Here is a 21,812-nt window from a genome sequence, read left to right as displayed (position 1 = left end):
CACCTTGTAGCTTCACATAATGTGTACTAACATCTAATCTAGAGGCTGTGGTACCATAAAAAGATCTGATTGGTATTTTTTTCTTCTCCCTAAAAATGCTCTTCAGCTTTAGCCATTACTGTATCTTAAAACTATTCTTATTTGTATTTGATTACCAAATGCAATCTTTGTGGTCCTCCCTTGCCCCGTTATTAGTCTCTTCATAATAGTATTTTTGCTATTTCTTTCCCAGAATGATAGTGTGCAACCAAGTAATGAAGTATATTCTGGATAAGATAGATAAAGAAGAAAAACAGGCAGCTAAGAAACGAAAGCGAGAAGAGAGTGTGGAACAAAAGCGCAGTAAACAGAATGCAACTAAACTCTCAGCTCTGCTCTTCAAACATAAGGAACAACTTAAAGCTGAAATACTAAAGAAAAGGGCACTTCTGGACAAAGACTTACAAATTGAAGTGCAGGTAAAATGAATTTTTCTCCTTAATGAATTTTTGAGCTTATTTATTTGACTAAGATAAATTTTAGAGCTAGACTTTTTGTACTCATGGATATTCCCACTCAATATATACATTTTAACTTAAGTGCATTCTGTCTCGGTGCAGTTCGCCACATTTTAGCAATTTCTCTCCCATTATATTCCCTTGGCCTTCACTCTTGACTGATGATCCAGAACCCCTGTTCACTGAAATCTTAATTGGTCCGTTCCAGACAGATTTAGCACTGTGGGAATTCCATGCCGTCTTACCACAAAACACAACGACATTTAGGTGAAAGTAAATGTTCCACCTACTTGCAGATTAATTTGTGATTCCTTTGGTCATCTTGGATTAAGTTACCACTTCACATACATTTCTAATTTTTGTCTCTCGTAGAACTGCTTATTAGTCCCGAGTCAGATCCTTAAAAACACCTCATATGGGTGTTTTCTTACTTTTTTTAGTAGTTATAGCAAAAATAAATTTTTGTGTTTACTGAAGATTAGTGATAGCAGTGAGCAAGGGGCTAATCATTCACTTTTCTAGGTATACCGGTAGCTCATCATAGTCTTAAATCTTTCCTTTGGGTTTTCGTGAGATTTGCTTCCTTAGGCCTCCAAAACAAATGCTAAGTTGATACAAAGTTATACACATGAATATGCCTATGCAGAGCTATTTATTTTTAAGGAAATGTTAGTGTTTTGATAAATTAGGCACAGATACTACATTAAGCTAATTCCATTTAAATGTTTTCCTGTTGGTTTGCTTCTCATAAAACCATATTCTGCTTATTTCTTAGAATTTACATTTCCTGTGCGGCTTGTTCTCTTCATTAGTAGCAAACTGATTTCTGATTTCTTGACAGAGCTTTGGCATCCCCATAATCGTTAATTAATTTACCTCTTAATGCCAGAAAAGATTTCTAAGCAGTTTACAAAGTATAAACACCCATTAAACAACATTGTGGAAATGCACAAGTCCACAAATGCTGTGGCCCAATAAATTGTACATAGGGCAGCTCACAGCATTATATATAGCACAGGTGGTGACTATTTTGTTGTTGTTCAGTCGTGTCTGACTCTTCGTGACCCCATGGACCAGAGCACGCCAGGCACGCCTATCTTTCACTGCCTCCCACAGTTTGGCCAAACTTGATGCGCGGGTCTTTTTGGACCTGGAAGAAGGCAGAAGAGGATGGGGTGTGCTTATATGTGCTCCACCCACGCTCACAGAGGCCCGGACCGGAACCCCCGTGCGAAATCTTTACCACCCATACTAAAAACTTGCATACACAGCAAGAGCAACTAGCTCCATGTGTTTAATGGCATATATCTAGATTGACCTTGTAATTAACTGTCCACGTTTGCTGTTTCTTTGCTTTTAATTTCACTTAGGAAGAGCTAAAGAAAGACCTGGCAAAAATTAAGAGAGAGAAAGAAAAGGCACAGGCAGCTGCCGCCGCTGCTGCTGCTGCTGCTGCCGCTGCTGCAGCAGTGCCACCACCACCTCCTCCTCCACCACCACCACCACCTCCTCCTCCTCCTCCACCTCCACCACCACCTCCTCCTCTACCACCAGCACACAGTACCAATGTTGCATCAACAACCACGGTCACGACACCCGTTTCATCTCATAAGAGAAAACGAGAGGAAGAGAAAGAGTCCTCGTCTTCTAAATCGAAGAAAAAGAAAATGATATCTACTACCTCAAAGGAATCCAAGAAGGACACCAAGCTTTACTGCATCTGCAAGACGCCTTATGATGAATCTAAGTGAGTAGTGGATCTTAAAGGTGTTTGTGTTGTATTTAGTTTAGTTTTAGCATTTAGTTAGTTGTGGGAGATAACCAGAAATGGGGTTGAAAGGTATATCATATATATCAGTTGTTTATACAGTCACTGGGAAGGTACTGAAGATGTAAGAACTCAGGATTGTATTTCTAAATACCAGTCTATTAGTTTTTGTGATTCATATTTTATCTATTTGCATGTTTCCATTATATGATGTCTCACATTGCACATCCTTTATTTTGCTTTTATTCTTTCCTTTGTCTTTATGCCTCTGCTTTGGAAGCAAGGGATTATAGGCCAGTCTTCTTCTCTTCAACAGGCTCTGGACATCCCCCAAAGAGATTTCTGGATTGTATTTCTGCACAGGGGAGAAGCATTTCTTCTGTGGTTTACAATAGAGTCCAAGTTGCTGTGCTGCAGTACATTTTTTTAAGTGTTTATTTCTTCTTAGATTATTTAATACTTTTTTAGACTTTTAAGATTTGGTATTTTAGAAGCTGAAGGCACTTAACAAAATGGAAACTGCAGTTCTATATAAAATATGTTCAACAATAATAATACTAAACAAGGAAAGGGAGGGTTCTACAAGCACAGTCGTACCTTGGTTCTCATACATTTTGGCTCCCAAACGCCGAAAACCCGGAAGTAAATATTCCGGTTTTTAAACGTTTTTTGGAAGCCGAACATCTGACGTGGCTTCTGCTTGAGTGCAGGAAGTTCCTGCAGCCAATTGGAAGCCACGCCTTGGTTTTAGAAGTCAAACGGACTTCCGGAACGGATTACCTTCGAGAACCAAGGTACTACTGTAATGGAGAAAACATTAGGGTGGGTTGGACAGAAATAGCTTTGACTTGTAGCTCATTAGAGTTTGAGAACCAGTAAAAGTCAGTAGCACCTAAAAGGTCCTTTTAGTGAAACTGCTCTGTTCACAGAATTCACTTTTACTAAATAGATCAAAATCGGCAATTCATCTCTGGTTATGGTACCAAAGCGAAGCATTCATTTCTGCGCCTTGTCCTGCTCCAATCTCTGGTATTCATTGCCAAGCCAACTTTAGACTTTTTACTAAGCTGCTGTAGCTGTGCTAAATTTTTGGGAGTCACGAGTCCCCAGTATGCCATTTCTTGTTCCCATATTTAGAGCAAAGCTTTATGAATGATCATGATATTAAGGTAGAATCTTGTTCCGTTTTATCCAGTTGTGTCCCTCCGCTCACAAGAAAGGCTCTTCAGTCCAGCAGACAGTTCCTTGAACTTTGGGTACAGAGTGTCCTGCTGATTTCTCCTTCCCTCTGCTGCCTGAATGCTGCCTCCCCGCCCTGTCCCCCGACATACCGCAGAGGAACCTTCCAGAACAATATGGGAAGTAGTACCAGGGGCTGCAAAAGAACGGGGGGGATTAAATAAATTTAAAAGTCACTTCTCCCACTTTAGTTCATCGAAAGATCTGCTGGAGCAAAGAGCAGAGGGACACAATTAAAAACAAGCCCTTGTGCAGTACTGCATTTTAACATAGGCTGGAATTTCAGCCGTATGTGGGGTTTTTTTCCTTCCTCTGGACTACAGTGAGCAAAAGGAATTAGAGGTGAAACTCGAAAAATTAGAATATCGTGGAAAAGTCCATTTATGTAAGCAATTGTTTTCATTAGCTACTGGAGTATAATATATGAGATAGACTCATGACATGCAAAGCGAGATATGTCAAGCCTTTATTTGTTATAATTGTGATGATTATGGCGTACAGCTGATGAAAACCCCAAAGTCAGCTGTACGCCATAATCATCACAATTATAACAAATAAAGGCTTGACATATCTCGCTTTGCATGTCATGAGTCTATCTCATATATTAGTTTCACCTTTTCCTTTTAAGTTGAATTACTGAAAGAAATGAACCTTTCCACGATATTCTAATTTTTCGAGTTTCTCCTGTAAATGATTGCAGGTACTTTATAGCAGAATGAGCATATGAGCCTTTTACTGTGATTTAAGAGTTAACAGCTTCACAAATCAATTTAGTTAGAACTGCTGGCAGTGGAACAACATCATGAGGCAGCCTAATGTTTGTTTATTAGAACTTATTACTGTATTTTTCCGTGTATTAGACAAGGTTTTTTGACTCAAAAATTGTGTCAAAAAACTGGGGTTGTCCAATACATGGATAGTGGCATGGGAGGGGGGAGAAGTGGCGTGCACGTCAGTTGGCGGGAGCGTAACTTCCCCCGATGCCGCTGTGCGCGGGAAATGAACTAGGGAGTGTTTCCCGCATGCAGCTGCATTGGGGGAGAAATTCAACAACTTTGGGCCATCTCCCCTCATTTTCTTAAACTTGAGTCCCCCAAAATAGGGGGGTTCTTATACACGGGGGCATCTTATAGACGGAAAAGTATGATATTGTAAAATGCAGTATAGTGAAACCATGTAGCTGAGGTGGCATATTTGAAATTAATTCCACCATTTGCATGAAAAAGCATTTGTTTTGTTAAGACTGAGCATGATCCACTGAACTTGGATCCTTTGTATCTGATATTAATTTTAATGGGTCTTGTCTTAGGAGTAGATCTCAGATTTTAATTTATGGGTTCAGCATTTTTAATACAGGTACATTTCTACAAATAAGGTACCGTATTTTTCGCTCCATAGGGTGCACCGGACCATAGGGCACACCTCATTTTTAGAGGAGGAAACAAGATAAAAAATATTTTTTCCTCCTCTAAAAGCCCTGTTTTTTTTGAGGATCAGCTAAAAGTTTTGCAGCTTTTTTTGCAAAGGGGGAAAAGCAAAGCTCCTTTTGCAAAGGGGAGAAAGCAAAGAGGAAAAGCCCCATTTTTATGGGGTTCAACTCACATTTCTCCAGCTTCTAAAGGAAAGGGAGCCTTTTCTACAGTTTCCAGACAGATAATCTAATCAGCCAGTCACATGTCGCTGGGGAAACAAACAACCTCCCTCTGCAGCACATTCAACAATGGAGGGCGGGGCTGAAAGGGAGCCGGGGACTCTTATCTCTCTCCCGATCTCTTGCTGATCAGCTGCTGAGCAGGGTCCTTTCAACACCCCCTTTTCTCTTTGTAAAATAAAAACCATGATCCTCTTTTGGTTCCTGGGAAATTCAGCTCCAGGGACCACCATTCGCTCCATAAGACGCACAGATATTTCCCCTTACTTTTTAGGAGGAAAAAAGTGTGTCTTATGGAGCGAAAAATACGGTAGTTTCTCCCTTGCAGTTCAAAACAATTAGAAGGGTGTTTCATTCTCTACTCCAACTCTGAACTTATTCCGTTTGTGAGTAGAATAGCTAGGGTTGGATCCTTCACTGCGTGAACAGAGTTCCTCGTACAACGTGACTTCCCTTTCTCTTCTCTTCCCTCATGCCCCAAAAACCTGCTCCAGAGGCCATCTCCCAACCTTCTGGAAGAGGTTTTGGGAGTGTGCAAGGGACACCAGGGGAGAGAAGTGGTGTGTCTTGTTGCTCAAGCAGAATACTTCTGCACAAATGGAACAGCAGCATTGGTATTTACGAATTGCAGGTTATTAAAATTTTAGTCAAGCTGTTTTGTAATTTTTTAAAAAACATTAAGTTTCAGTGATGTCATGGAAGAGAGCTGATGGTTCATACCACATTCTGTATATGTTTTTATGCTAAAATTATGCTAAGCGTAGGGATGAAGCTTAGGGTTCAAGTCATAGCCTTGAAGCGTGGGGTTCAAGCCATAGCCTTAACGTGCTCAGTCTTCTCAGAGGTTGACAGAACGTAAGACAAGCAGATCTATCAGGAGCCATAGGCTTGCAGGGAGAGCAGAATTCTGCTCTCGTGGTGGGGCATTCCTTCTACTGCTGCCTCTCTGCTGCTCCTGATGGGGAGGGGACTTACCCAGAATTGAGTGGGGGGTGCTCAGAGGAGGAGAAGGTGGAGAAGTCCCACTGTGTGAACAGAGTTCTACTCATGCTACCTGGATCCAAGCCATAGTGTATTGGTATTAGCAGTCCTTGTGATGTGTATGCCTGGCCATCCTGTAGCAAAACTGTTTCTTTAGGCTCAGTAGATATTCTGTTGTGGCAGCAGTGGAAGGTGGTGAACTGAGATATCGCTTTAAAAATCTGTAGCGGGCAAGTTCCTCAACAATGCTACAAAGAGAGCATTGAAGCCGTAGTAAATAAATTCCAAGCTAATATTTTTTTTGGGGGGGGTAACCTTTTTTATGAGGTGGGGATAGGGAACAGAACATATACTAAGCATTGCTGTGCAGCAATGTTTTGTGTTGAAGCCAATCAGTCTGTCTGCAGGTACTCAGCCCATAACGTTAATAAAAAATGTTAACATGGTGCACAAGCTTTGATATGGAAGCTCATTAAAGATGTAACAGCAAACCAGCTTTGGTGGCACATGAACGAGCTTGGAATCACCATTAAGAATCAACATGCTCCTTCTTCCCGTACTGGCTGCATTTTCCTTCCTTCCCTCCCTTCTTGTTTCTGGGCACACAGTACATCTCCACCCTTGCAACCTAGTTTTACAATCCTAGTGTATAGGATAGGCACAAAATGTAGCTTGTCCTTTTGGATATATGTTTTGTCCCAAACCAGGACAAATGGGAAAGAATTGGAGCATCAGACTGTGGTTTGACACAGTATGCCACAGACGTGACTCTTTTATCTCCATAACTTTGGTAGTCGCATTTGAGTTTCGATGCAGTCAAAATATATTGACTTGCAAAATTGCCAGTGTGAGAGAGATACTTGCAGAATTGTGTGGTTTTTATTTTATTTTATTTCATGCCTTACCCATACCATACTTGATCTGTCACACAGTGTTGTCTTGAGAATTTACATTATTGAAGGAATAGCCTTTCAGTTTTAAAGAGTCAAATTCCACCGATTTCAGGCTGTTTCTTAGAAATTTTAAAACTTACATCAACTTGTCCCATTTCCCTTCATGTCATGTTATACCAATATGTATTTTACACATGGCTGGTATGCATGCTCTTTTTAGTGTACCTGTTAACTTCCAGTTGTGTCTGTGCTTTGTTTTTTAAAATGGAGATAGACATTTTCAAATCTTAAAAAAATTGCCTTTATTAAGTGGCTTCTTAGCTGCACAGTTTTGAAAATGTATATCTTTTTCTTTGGTCTTGTCTTTGTGCATTCACAGTTGAGACATTCACATATTTCAGAATTCAGTGCATATCAACCAACTTGTTTTTCTAAGAAATACAACTGTTTATTGAAATAGGCCCTGAAGAACTATGTCCACCGCATTAGCTTCAGAGGTTAGCTTTGGAAGGGTAGGTTGATATAGTTAGGAAAATGAAATCAGAACATTTCAGGGAATCAGGTTAGCAAGTGCCATGCCATTTGAAATGACAATTACATTGTCATTTTCATTGTAAATACTTTTAGGTTCTATATTGGCTGTGATCTTTGTACTAACTGGTATCATGGAGAATGTGTTGGCATCACAGAAAAGGAGGCTAAGAAAATGGATGTGTACATCTGTAATGAGTGTAAACGGGCACAAGAGGGCAGCAGTGAGGAATTATACTGTATCTGCAGAACACCTTATGATGAGTCACAGTGAGTTCTGACAAGAACCTCTTACTTAATATATAGGTAGCAAACTGCTCTGAATTTGGTAATGTGTTTCTTGAACAAAAAAGAAATATTGTTCCACATATGTTGTATCTAGTGATGTGACTTTTAAAAAAAATATGAAATGTTGCTCAAAATGATGAATGTTTGACTTTCAGGAAAAGGGGGGGTCTGCAATATTTCTAATAAAACAATATTCTAAAGCAGGCAAATTTTACTGATTTGTTACAGCACATTTCCTACAAAATACAATAGCTAATAGGAGTTCCTAACTTACTGCAATTAAAGTTATGCTTTTTTTAAACTGAATATGATAAGGGTATCTGAGTGGTATTAAGTCTGTTATGAGTACCCCTTTTATGTGTTGCAGGACTCTGAATTACCATTTTTAAATGAATATAGATATATTAAAAAGTTGGGCAAACTATTACTTTTGGTAACATCTCTGTTTGCAAATGCAAAATGTATGATTTCTGGCTTCACTTTTGTTTCTTTCAGCTTTGCAAGTTGTTTATGGTCTGTAGATACTTCAATTGCTTGAGATTAAATGTTGTTGATGCTGGTAATTTTTCTTCGAAACTACTTTTCAAAAATTAGATACTGCTTCTTATAATGGCATTATAAGAAGCTGTATCTAATTTTTGAAAAGTAGTTTCGAGTAAATAGCTTTGCAATTGTTACTATACTGCCTATTACGTTTACGTGTTTTTTCAATTGGATTTGCGTGATATAGGCATTCTGGTGGTTTTTGGTAACTTCTTCACAATTGAATGCTGTTATAATTATTTCAGTAAACATGTAGCTTGGTTAGCATTTATAGCATGTTTCATTTCAAATTCGAGAGGTAAAAGCTCTTACTCTGTTTAGATTTCTGACCAGTGGAATGTTTTCATGAAAAGGTTAACTGGTTTTTTTGGGATCTTGCAGATTTTACATTGGCTGTGACCGGTGTCAGAACTGGTATCATGGGCGTTGCGTTGGTATTTTGCAAAGTGAGGCAGACCTCATTGATGAGTATGTCTGTCCGCAGTGTCAGTCAACTGAAGATGCCATGACAGTACTCAGTCCCTTGACTGATAAAGATTATGAGGGTCTGAAGAGAGTGCTACGTTCATTACAGGTAAGGACCAGACTTGGTTCATTTTAATTTAGTCCACCAGCTTATTTAAATTCGGTTCTAATACATCTTTTGGCAATGGAATTTCATTAAATGCATGGAATTGAGTACATAAAACTCCCTCAGAAGCCAGAGCAGGCCACTTATAGTAGGTAGAAATTGCCCAAAATTATAAATATCTCTTCATACATCCCTTCCCAAAGCCGTGCAGTTCAGACACACAGAGTTGGATCCTGGTTTCTGCTCAGTGATGCTCCACTGTAGGAAGGGGAAGGCAATTATTGCCAATTCTTGCATCTCCCTGTGCTCCCAAGAAGCTGCTCAGAAACAGCGTGGGAATCAGCAAAGATAATCTCTCCTCCCCCTTCTTCTTTAGCTGGAGCCTCTGCTGGTTCTGAGTAGCTTCTGTGAGTGGAAGGAGCCCTTTTGTTTGTGGAACAGCCAACAGTCGATCCAGCCCACTAGACTTGGGGTGAAATGGGGTTCATATTAATGAATGAAGTGAATTTTGAACTGAATATCTCCTTTTCCAAACAGGCTCACAAGATGGCATGGCCATTCCTAGAACCGGTAGATCCCAATGATGCTCCAGATTATTACGGTGTTATCAAAGAACCGATGGGTAAGTGTATTCCCACGTGATTTGATTACATACGCTGCCTTTCATTGACAGAGCTGTTATCCAGGATATGCTCATCACACAGAAGGGTAAATCCTGTTCATGTATACCTGGAAGTATGTGCCATTGCATTCAGTGGGACTTACTGCCTAGTCACTGCAAAAAATGGCAGCCAAAGAAATTTTTATACGGCTCTGTAGCTTACCACGGAGCAAAATGATGTATTTATTTAGATCATGGGTAGGCAAACATGGGGTCAGATCCGGCACAATCGCCTTCTAAATCCGGCCCGCAGATGGTATGGGAATCAGCGTGTTTTTACATGAGTAGAATGTGTCCTTTTATTTAAAATGCATCTCTGGGTTATTTGTGGGGCATAGGAATTCGTTCATTTTTATTTATTTTTTTCAAAATATAGTCCGACCCCCCACAAGGTCTGAGGGACAGTGGACCAGCTCCCTGCTGAAAAAGTTTGCTGACCCCTGATTTAGATTCCTTAAAGAGATTTGTAAAAATAACATCTGGGATATAGCAATTTATGAGTGTCTCACCAGGCACAGGAGAGCAATTAAACGCACAACAAAGAGAGACACCTTCCAGGAAACATGGACCCCTTTCTTTAACCATGTTAATGACCAAAATGAAGACTCTCTTATACCAGCCATTCAGTATTCTCAGTGAAGCGGTTACATTAAGTAATTATGTTTGAGTTTTGAATGTGTAAGTGCGTGTCTAGAGACAATGGATAAAACATGCACCCTTCAATGTACTGCTGGATAAGTGTTTAATGGTTATTGTATTTGTATTTGTTTAAAAACCAATTTTAAAATTGTTTTAAAAAGAGAGCTGTATCCCACTTTTCTACTACAAGGGTCACCATGGTGGCTCACCATATGGTTTGAAAACAAATGCGCGCGCGCGCACACACACATACATATATATATATATATATACACACACATACATATACATACACACACACACACAATAAAATTGCAACAACATTGTAATAAAGCATAACTAAGAATTAGAAAACAGTGCGACATGAAAAGACGTTTGTAAGTGTAGGGTACAAAGTTAGAATAACCCAAAATCCTGACAAAATGAGGGTGTCTGGAGTATTTGCTATAAAACACAGAGCCAACCAAACTTTGAGTGGAAGGGAGGTCCTCATCCTTGATGCCACCACCGAATCAGGCCCTCTTCTGTGGCCCAGTCATTGGTGCCTGTGAAGGCAGAGGACCAAAGGTGACAGTGTGAGAGAACATGGTCTTTTAAATATCCTACCCCAATGCCTTAAAGTCTTCTAACAGAGATCCTGACGTTAAGAACAAAAGAAGAGTCATGCTGGGTCTGGCCAAAGGCCAGCAACATGGTCTCATGGTGGCCAACCAAAAGCTTATGGAAAGATGACTAGCAGGACCTCTGTGCAACAGCGCCGTTAACTTAAAGAGTAAAGCAGTCTTAGTTACATAGATTACACCTGTGCTTGGCCTAGCTCTAATGTCTGGCAGGTTGTGCCCTAAATAAGTTAAAGTTCATGTGCTAATTCTATATTCTGAATTAGGAATAAATTTGGTCCGACATAAGCATATTTTAATCTGATTTCCTACTCAAAATGCAGGATTCAACTAACGAGTCCCACTAGCAGAAGACTGTGCAAGGACAGAGCAAGTTTTTAATAATAAAAAGCTTTACATAGTTTGTGATAGCAAGTGTACAGGTGATACTCAAAAAATTAGAATATCGTGGAAAAGTTCATTTATTTCAGGAATTCAACTTAAAAGGTGAAACTAACATATGAGATAGACTCATGACATGCAAAGCGAGAGATGTGAAGCCTTTATTTGTCATAATTGTGAGGATTGTGGCGTACAGCTGATGAAAACACCAAATTCACAATCTCAGAAAATTAGAATATTGTGAAAAGGTGCAGTAGCTACTCAATCCATAACACCTGCAAAGGGTTCCTGAGCCTTTAAATTGTCCCCCATTCTGGGTCAGTAGGAATCACAATCACGGGGAAGGCTGCTGACCTGACAGCTGTGCAGAAAACCATCATTGAGACCCTCCATAAGGAGGGAAAGCCTCAAAAGGTAATTGCGGAAGAAGTTGGATGTTCCCAAAGTGCTGTATCAAAGCACATTAATGGAACGTTATGTAAGGGGGAAATGTGGAAGACAAAGGTGAACAAGCAGCAGGGATGACTGCAGCCTGGAGAGGATTGTCAGGAAAATGCATTCAAACGTATTGGGGACTTTCACACGGTGTGGACTGAGGCTGGAGTTAGTGCATCCAGAGCCACCACACACAGACGGATCCTGGAGACGGGCTTCAGATGTCGTATTCCTCTTGTCAAGCCACTCCTGAACAAGAAACAACGTCAGAAGCATCTTACCCGGGCTACAGAAAAAAAGAACTGGTCTGTTGCTCAGTGGTCTCAAGTCCTCTTTTCTGATGACAGCAACTTTTGCATCTCATTTGGAAACCAAGGACCCAGAGTCTGGAGGAAGAATGGGGAGGCACACAATGCCAGATGCTTGAAGTCCAGTGTGAAGTTTCCACAGTCTGTGTTGATTTGGGGAGCCATGTCATCTGCTGGTGTTGGTCCACTGTGCTTTATTAAGTCCAGGGTCAACGCAGCCGTCTACCAGGAGATTTTGGAGCATTTCATGCTTCCTTCCGCAGATGAGCTTTATGGGGATGCTGACTTCATTTTCCAGCAGGACTTGGCACCTGCCCACACTGCCAAAAGTACCAAAACCTGGTTCAGTGTCCATGGGATTACTGTGCTTGATTGGCCAGCAAACTCACCTGACCTGAACCCCATAGAGAATCTATGGGGCATTGTCAAGAGAAAGATGAGAGATATGAGACAGAGCAATGCAGAAGAGCTGAAGGCCGCTATTGAACCATCCTGGTCTTCCGTAACACCTCAGCAGTGCCACAGCCTGATAGCATCCATGCCATGCCGCATTGCGGCAGTAATTGATGCAAAAGGGGCCCAAACCAAGTACTGAGTACATAGGCATGTTTCTACTTTTCACAGGTCCACTATTGTTCTATTTGCAATCCTTGTTTTGATGGTTTCATTTAATAATATAATTTTCTGAGATTGTGAATTTGGGGTTTTCATCAGCTGTACGCCACAGTCATCACAATTATGACAAATAAAGGCTTGACATCTCTCGCTTTGCATGTCATGAGTCTATCTCATATGTTAGTTTCACCTTTTAAGTTGAATTCCTGAAATGAACTTTTCCACGATATTCTAATTTTTTGAGTATCACCTGTATTGAAAAACTGTTCACGTAGAATTTGAGAAATGGTTCTATTTCCTGACTATTATTTATCACTATTTTCTTGTGACAAGAAGGTGTCCGCTTTCCCTCTTCTCCTTTTCGCAGCTTTCATTGCGTTCTCGGTTGTTACTATGGCAGTTACAGAACTGGGTCCTTTATCACAGTCTGCTCTTTGTGTGATTGCATGTGCATTTCAGTGACAACTAATTGAAGCAGTCAACCAAGGTTATTAATTGAAATAAGGAGCAGTCAGCAGGAGTAGATGAGCTGCAAATTAAGCATGTTTATGAGCACTAATTGCTTTGAGTGATAAAAAAAATAAGGAAAGCCAAAGCTGAAAATTAAGGGTATAAAAACCAAGTGAACTCCATTAGGAATGTCAGCAAGCTTATTAAATTCTCCATTGTGACTTCATGGATTTCTTAAAAATCTGCATATTTATAGCTAATGAGAATACATTCCCCTCCCCTTCTCCATCCTGTTCTCTACTCCATCTTCCTGTTACTAACTGTTATAATCTGTTGCTTTTCTTGTTTTCAGTGTATGAGATGAATTCTATAGGTTACTGACATCTTGTTTTTTTAATAAAAAACCCCCTTTGTTTACTTTGAAGACCTTTCCACCATGGAGGAAAGAATACTGAAACGTTACTACAAGAAGGTGACCGAGTTTGTGGCTGACATGACCAAAATTTTTGATAACTGTCGTTACTACAATCCAAGTGACTCCCCTTTTTATCAGTGTGCAGAGGTTCTCGAATCATTCTTTGTACAGAAACTAAAAGGATTCAAAGCAAGCAGGTAAGTAGCCTTTTCCCCCTTAGCACGCTTTTCTATGAAGTGTGCATGGCATACATGTTTATTGCTAGCAATTTATATGCTCAATTTTTTAAATGTCTGGTTCTCCTGCACATTTTGCCATGAAAGTAAACCTTCAGCAGTGAACGTAGAACGAGTGCATGACTAGCTTAAGGTTTTGTCAAACCAATTGTGCAATCCTTGTGAAATGGCAGAGCAGTTTTGTTAAAATAAAAAATTGTGTACGGTATAATGAGGAAGGTGTAAAATTTCCATAGCGCCTTTGAATATTGGTAGTGGCAGGCAAAAGCCCTGTTTGGTTACGTAGGCTGATTGTGCCCCCAAAGGTCTATCAGTCTCGGGATGTGTGCTCAGGAATCGGTGGGACTTGCTTCCTGTCGAAGGTGCTAAAGATTTTATATTACAAATGCAGCAGAACAAAGTACCTGCTGATGAAACTAAAGGAGATCTAAGGGCCCAACGTTGACTTAATCGTGTGCTTGGTTTCCCTCTAGTGAAGAAATTTGTGGAGAGCTCCTGGTTCCAGGAGAATGAGAGTCACTTTTAGTGGGGTCAGTGTTGCTGTCTGTGTCTGCTCCAGCCCTTCCCCTGTTGCTTTAAAGATCAGTAGTGCAAAGGTTGAGAAGGTCTACTTGTGCCGCAGCACCGTTGCTCCCTGATGCTTACTGTATCTGAAGGTGCTCTTGGCATTTCATTTGCGGTAGTTTTCCAGCAAGGCCAAAATAAGGAAATAGTAACATGAGCGGAAAGCGGCAGTTGAGGTGACACTCATTCAGATTGTCATTAGTTTTGTCTCATCCTTTATTTTATTACCAGCACTTATTGTTTGGCTTTGACTCCCATTGCTGCTTCATTTACACCACCCATGTTCTTTTTTTGCAGATTGTGATAACTTTAGTCTGACCTTTCTAACTGGAATCAGAACTGGATGTTTGGCTTACTTTTTCATTGTACCATGTCATTAAATCACTTTTTTAAAAACAAAAATAAATCCATATGTGCTGTTCGCTATTAAACTGCGCTTTAATGTGGAAGCTGCCATTGGCTAGCAGCTATGTCGGAAAATAAAACGATCCGTTCTTTGAATACTGTGTCAAAATGAAGTCCAGTAATAGCAAAGGAAGCTATGTAATATCAGTTTTAATAAAAACTCCCAAAAGAGGTTTTGATGAATTCTAACAAAAATGTGATATTTTAAATTCATGTTCTTCCAATAAATATACTTTTCTCTAAACACCTCCCAAAGCAATGTAAATTGGCTGCATATAATTAATATGTACCTCACTCTGAGTATCATGTGACATTTCTGGGTTATTATTTTTATATTTCCATTGAACATCGTGTGCTTTTATACTCAACTGAAAGTGGTTATGTAGAGAAAGATTCTTTCTGTATATGGTGTTTGCCTGCGAAAGATGAATGGGAACGGCATGATGGCTGCATTTCCAGCTGAGTGACAGGCCCTTGGCATCCACTTGAAACAACTGAGATCTCTTTAAATGAAGGGTGCTTAATTGTTCCCCTTTTCTGCATTCTGCAGGTCTCATAACAACAAACTGCAGTCTACAACTTCTTAAAGTTCCACGTGTTACCCTAACACAAAGAGCAAGAATCTGGTTTTCTGAATTTTATTTTTATTTTTATTTTTTAATTGGAAAAGCCAGAGGTTTTTAAGTCAGGGCATCCTGACAAGTCTTGATGTAAACTGCATTTTTATCAGTCGCATCAGATTATATTCTTGGCTTGATTTTGTCCAAAGGACAAAAGAATGAAATTCAGCAGCATCGTTTTCTTGTCAAGATCAAATTGTGACAGAAACAGGAAAACGTTTTATTAAAGGACGAGAGAGGAAAACAAGCGAGAGAAAACAAGATACAGTAAAATGGGGCCAAGTCCTAACCCCATAGAAATGCCACATCTGTTCTTCAGTGAAGAAGCTGGTTTAAAGTCCACACAGAGAAGTTTTGACTGTATTTATTTATTGTTGCAAAAGGACGCTTTTTTATTGCTGCCCTCATTTGTCAGCTTTTTCTTTCTTTCTTATAAGCCCCAGCTCTGGTTATATGTAACCCATTCTGTATCTTACCATGGTTCCTGTAGGTAAAAGTACAAGATGACCTCTAAATGTCTTTTCTTTCTATGAAAGGAGCTGCTATGTACACATGTGCACAAACAAACTGGGAATCAACAATGAGTTTATCGTTCATGGTAGAAGAAAACAATTAAGCTTGCATAAAAGTTGGGCTAAGTGGTCATGTACTACAGACTTTGTTGCCTTGAATATAACAGTACAATTTGTCATTTACTCTGCACCGGACTGATAAGAGTAAAATCTATTCGAAGGTATCTTGTTTGTAAACATTTGTCAGATTCTAATTTTTTTCCCCTTCTCCTTTTTGTATTAAAAATTCAAAATATGGATGTATATGAAACAAAATAAATGGAGATCATTGTTCTCTCCACAGATGTAGGTGTCTTTTGAATGTTCGCTAACCTGTTTGTGAGGTTTCGGAGGTTTGTTCTGAACTGTAACAATCCTAAGATAGTGTGGAAGGGAAAAGTAGGAAGATGGACTAACCCCTCAGTGTGGTTTTCCTTATGTTTAATCAAATGTAATAAAATTCTACTGTGGTGCCACAACTTTTGCCTTGATGATGAAGGAGTTGTGTAAGAGTTGTCATTGTCCATTGCTAAGTGAGATATCATGGAGCAAATGATCATGTCGGTCTCAAAACTGTGTTTCATTTTTGTGGCTTCTTTACTAGGAAAGGTGTATAAAATGATAAAAGCCAACAGAAAGAGAGGCTTTGCAGATTTTAAAAAAATTGCTTTCCCAACCAATCACGCCTGCTGTTGATGACAGTTTAAATATGTATATTATAAACCAGCAGCAGTTGGTTTTGGTAGCTCTACACCTGTGTTAACTAGATTTTGCACTAATTCACAATTTTGCCCTTCTGTGATCTGGAATTTATCTGATTATGGATAAGCTTTCCTTGGGTTTAACTTCACCCTGCTATGCAAGAACCTTTTCTGTTACTTTCTTAGACATTGCGATCAACCACAATTTTCTTACTAAGTACAGGCTCAGGTGTACAAATACTTTGGGGTTAATTTTCTCTACGAAAGCCTTTGCTTTTGTATATAGATGCTGTCATTTTAACCAATGTGAAATCAAAAGGAAGTTAATTGTTCATTGTGAAAAGAGCATCCATTTATGATTCTTAGAAGATAGGAAAAAAAGAGTATTTGTGTTTTAGGCTATGTTGTCTTAGGACTTTTTACAAAAAATATGCTACATATTGTATGCATTATGTTTATAAAAACAGGATAATTTTCATCCTTAATCCTACAGATATTGTCTCTTCACAATATTTCTGTATTATTCGTACATATGGCTGACACTGAAAAAAACAACCATGTTGAGAAATGAACTTTCTTACCCGTAGGCAATAGAGCACTGTTTTTAACAAATTGTGACAAACTGAAGAATAACTTTTTTGTACATAATAGGGCATTTCATCTTAGACAAATAAAGGAATGTTGTTGGACATCAGATTTGGTGGAATTCCTAATGAAACATCAGTTGTTTAAAATAACATATGTAGCACTTGGCATTGCCATACCGTGCGGTAATTCTTGGGGGAATTTTTCATATAAATAATTATGAAATGAGGAAAATGCTACTTTCATACACTTTTTACCAAGCCTCATCATTTTTCCTACTGCTTTGTAATATATGAAGACAATTCTTAGCTGTAACTACTATGGTAATTTTTAGTTTTTTGGTTTTTTTTGAAAAAGTTTTATTTATGAGCCAGTGTAATGTGTGTACATTTTAAATACCACTTCTGTAAAAGGAATAAAGAAAATTATACTTTACTCAGTTTTTTTAATGAAACAATGTGCAGAATATTTGATTTGTTTCCGAACATCTCAGTGCATTATTAAAACTCCAGAATGTATGTTCACTTACTGAGACATATCTCTTAACGTGGGTATTATGTAAAATGAGCCAGCTGAGGTCCCTTTTTAATCGCAGCTCCTCAGTCAAATTGAAGGATTTGGTGTTCCATGTCTAAATGGAGTTCAAAAGCTTCTCATTAGGTGCTATGTTTTGTGACTGGTTAGGGCCTTTTTATGGAGTCTCAAGTTGGAATGGTTTGGCTTTGAACAGCTGCAGAACATTTCTACCACTGTGGCAAAACACAACATTTAGTGGATTTTAATGAATGATCACTGTAAGCAATGACCATATGCAACTGTTCTCTTAAACATTTTTTTAAACAAAAATGCATGTTTTAAGTTGCATAGTCGACCATTTTATTTTACCAATCTCAAAGGTGGACTGCATTCAGACATAACACTAAATCATGTTTTAGAGCTTTGAGAATAAGCCCAGCCTCCTGGGCTAGCACATACCCTTCCACGTGGCCGAGAGCAGAAGTTTGGAAGCTTTTGCCTCTGCTTATAGTTAACTCTGGATCATAGTTAACCGAGGGTCATGATTTAACACAAACTATGGTTAAACAGGCCCACTTCGTAACCTACGGTTTGCAGTTCTTAGTTTTGAAGGTAAGCATAATTAGTGTTAAACCATGGTCCTTGGTTTGGACAACACATGAAGCCTTGGTTAATTTAAAACCTTAGCTGCATGGCAGGAGAGCCCAGGAGGAGGCTAGGCTTGTCCCTTTGGTGCTAAATCACGGTTTAGCATTACATCCAAAGGCAGCCATTGTTCTGTTACATTTAGTGGAGCACTACTTACTTTTGATTTCACATCAACGGCACTTCTAAATTTTATTTTACTTTGAAGTAATTCTCTTAGTAATTCGCATGTAAATCCACAGGAACATTTTCCAGAGTTTTATTAATGACATTTGGTGGGGTTATACTCATAATAAAACTACTGTGTCGTCAACTTTGGATAGTATGCTAGCTCCTTTTCTCAGTGCACAGTCCCCCAGCAGGTAGAAGTGGTTACATCTTGGAAGAACATACTGTGTAAACACACCCCAAGTGAACTAGTTACTGTGGGGACAAGAATCCAGTCTAGATACTGCTGGGAGGAAAAGGTAAGTGTAAGTACAACCAGAGTTGTCTTTTTCACAGAAAGGGAACAAACCTAAGCTGAAATGCAGCCAGTGTTTTCAAGTATTTATCTCATGACAATACGCTAAATGCAAGGAAGAGAAGCAACTACAGTATATTCTGGCGTATAAGACTACTTTTTAATCCAGGAAAATCTTCTCAAAAGTCGAGGGTCGTCTTATACGCCGGTTGGAAAATCTGTGGTCGAGTATATCTCAAACTCTATATTTTAACTGGAAAAGTTGGGGGTCGTCTTATACGCCCAGTCGTCTTATACGCCGGAATATACGGTATATTTCACCATAGTTTTTGATGACATGTACCGTTAGACATATTATTCTGACTACGTAGGAAGGTAACACTGTTAAAAGAGGGATACTACTCTCCAAAGAAATTTACAGGGGCAGATATGGACAGAGATGTCATTCCTTTTTCTGACTCATAACAGGAATTGAGAGGCAGAAGTGAGGGGAGTTTACCTGTTCTTACCACATCATGCAAAACAGCATTTTCAAAACTGCTGGGGGGAAGTATGTTTGGAGTTTTGGGTGCTTTTACAAGTTTACATAGCAGAGTATCGTAAACAAGGAATCTGTTGAGTTGCGTTTCCAAAGAAAATAAACACACAAAAGCCAAACATTTCAGATAAAGCAAGGGGTTGAGTTCACCAGCTATTGATGCATTTTAATGTTATTCTCTTCACCTCCAAGTCTGCTTTCACCAAATTTCAGTATATGTAGCACTAATCCTTATTGGAGTGTTTGAATGTTAGGAAAAGATACACACATCTTAAACATGTTTACTCACAAGTCTCTCCTGGAGGATTTACTAAGATGTTTTAGTGTATAGGATTGTACCAAGTGCTTGCATTACAGGAAATCCCCAGTTCAAATCTCAGCTCGGTGATGGAAGTCATGAGGCTTTAGGAAAGACATCTCTCTCGCACACAAGAATAAAATGCCATGGAAGTAGAACTAAGCTCTGCAAAGCAGCAAGCTCTGCAAAGCAATTAACAGAGTCTCTGAAAATCATTTTTATCATTAGTTTAATACAGGTACATTAATAGCTACCTCATACTGATATAATCAAAATAGGTATTCGTCTTTTCTAGGAAGCAAGTTTTAAAACTATGCTGGTCCTATAACAGCTCATCCTTTCCGCTGGTAATGGAAGAATCTGGCATCGTAGGCATTTAGATTTGAGTTAATTATAGAAAATAGTCTAATGGAATAAATGTAGGGAATAGTTCTATGCAGGCTGCCCCCTGTCCTCCCACTGGTCTGGGCTGCTGCCAGGAAGTCTCCTTTTGACAAAATAAAATGCCTTCATTCAAGATATCTTGGAAAAATTTCAACTCTCGACATCTTGATTGTAAGTGTGCCATTTCCCCACACAATCTGAACCAACTCCTTTCCTTCCATTAATAAAATGCATTAACCTGTTATGAAATCATGACAGATCTAACGAGGAGACATTTCTGAATTGTTTTGCTGGTATAAGGTTGCAGCTCTCCTAGGTAATTCCAGTCAGAGCTTTTTTAAAAAACAAAACAAAACCCTACAATGGCAGAGTGCTTATGAAGCCTTCCATTCCCTTTCCATCTCTCACCAAGCAAAGTTTTTTCTTCTGAAACTTGAGCTGAAGAGCTGCATTTTTTTCCATTGCATACATATGCCCTGTTACTAAATTGGACCATTCTGATAACAATATTGCTTTCTCTTAATAGTAATTACATCTTGGAGACATTGCTGTTGTAGAGGCCTAATTTTCTCCAAACTTTCAGTTATCAACTCAAAATGTTTGAATGCATTGTTGTCTACGTAAAGCAGTTGCCTTTGTGAGATCAGTTGTGAAACTGCCCCAAAAGAAGATAACTCTGCATTTTTGCTTATGATTTATATGTGCCTAATTTCTTTGTACAACTGCCAGAAGAAAAATATCTATTAACAGAAGACGCTTACCTTCTGGCCTGAGAGCTACAACATTCACCCAATGTCCTGCTTAGTTCATGGCTATTAAAGTTGAGGATGAATATGACTGCATAAGCTTTGTGTACTCTCAGGTCAGCAGAAACTCCCACCATAAATTACTTCCGTTAACAAGCACAAAGGAAAGCAAATAATGGCATGGCTTGTGCTAAAACCCCACTCTCCAAAGTACTATAAGTGGGGATGTGGAATTGGGAAAGCCCAATTCCATAAGCAGGTTTACTTGCGGTAGCTAAAATTCTATACGTTGTTTATTTTTAATCACATGCATTTCTGATTGTTCCAAAGAATGTATCCTATTTTAAATGCGAACTCCCCAATATTAATGCCCAAAACTCTCAGTTTCTCATGGAAGCATGCATATTGCTGGCAACTGCGGCCATCATTTGATTTTCCGTTTGAGCTGTTTTTGTAGACTGCTTGCATTTCCTATGCTGTTTATTGCAGAGTTTGGATAATAAATCGTAGTTTTGATGAGGCAAAGTACATAGCAGGCGAGCTAATTGGAATAGTTAGATGCCTAAACTTGATTTAGTTTTAAGAATTGAGAATGAAATTATTCAGGACCACAACCTGGAAGATGCCTGGTAAGAAGCAAGTGTGCCTATATTATCACTTTTCATCATTTTCGCATAAATCTTCAGCTTGGAACTGTTCTTATCATGTTGATTTGCACCTGTAGAAACTTGCCCAGGAGATGAAAATAATCAGTTTTGATGAAATACGTAATGCACTGAAGGACTATGGTTAGAGACAGGTAGAAATAACACTGTGAAAGTACATTATAATCAGGAAAGGGAGTAAGAAACACAAAGCATGCGTTGACCATGAACAGTAGAGAATTCCAGAACCGCAGCTCAAACTTGAAATGCAAACAGGTTTGTTATGGATTTTGTGTTGGTTGGTAGATTACTGAAGCCAATGAAAGCTCATGTCTCAATAACCTGGTTAGTCATTAGGGTGCCACAGCAAAAGAAACAAAAAACCACCTGCCATTTAGGCAGCACCTGGAGCCTTTTTCCAGCAAAGCGG

The 21,812-nt window shown here is 39.1% G+C and overlaps 1 protein-coding gene across 1 annotated transcript in view; it reads left to right on the top strand.

Moving 5' to 3' along the window:
• BPTF (bromodomain PHD finger transcription factor) overlaps positions 1-17,583 on the top strand; it is a 67,208-nt gene extending 49,625 nt beyond the window's left edge. The window contains 7 exon segments of the mRNA XM_033138889.1: positions 233-458; positions 1,868-2,244; positions 7,657-7,830; positions 8,773-8,965; positions 9,500-9,584; positions 13,497-13,683; positions 15,242-17,583. Of these exon segments, the coding sequence (XP_032994780.1) occupies positions 233-458; positions 1,868-2,244; positions 7,657-7,830; positions 8,773-8,965; positions 9,500-9,584; positions 13,497-13,683; positions 15,242-15,278 (1,279 nt within the window). The 3' untranslated portion in view covers positions 15,279-17,583.
• Positions 17,584-21,812: the final 4,229 nt, after the last annotated feature.

The sequence above is a fragment of the Lacerta agilis genome, chromosome 2 (assembly GCF_009819535.1).
Source record: "Lacerta agilis isolate rLacAgi1 chromosome 2, rLacAgi1.pri, whole genome shotgun sequence".
Classification (NCBI taxonomy): Eukaryota; Metazoa; Chordata; class Lepidosauria; order Squamata; family Lacertidae; genus Lacerta; species Lacerta agilis.
This window is presented reverse-complemented; position numbering and strand designations above follow the sequence as displayed.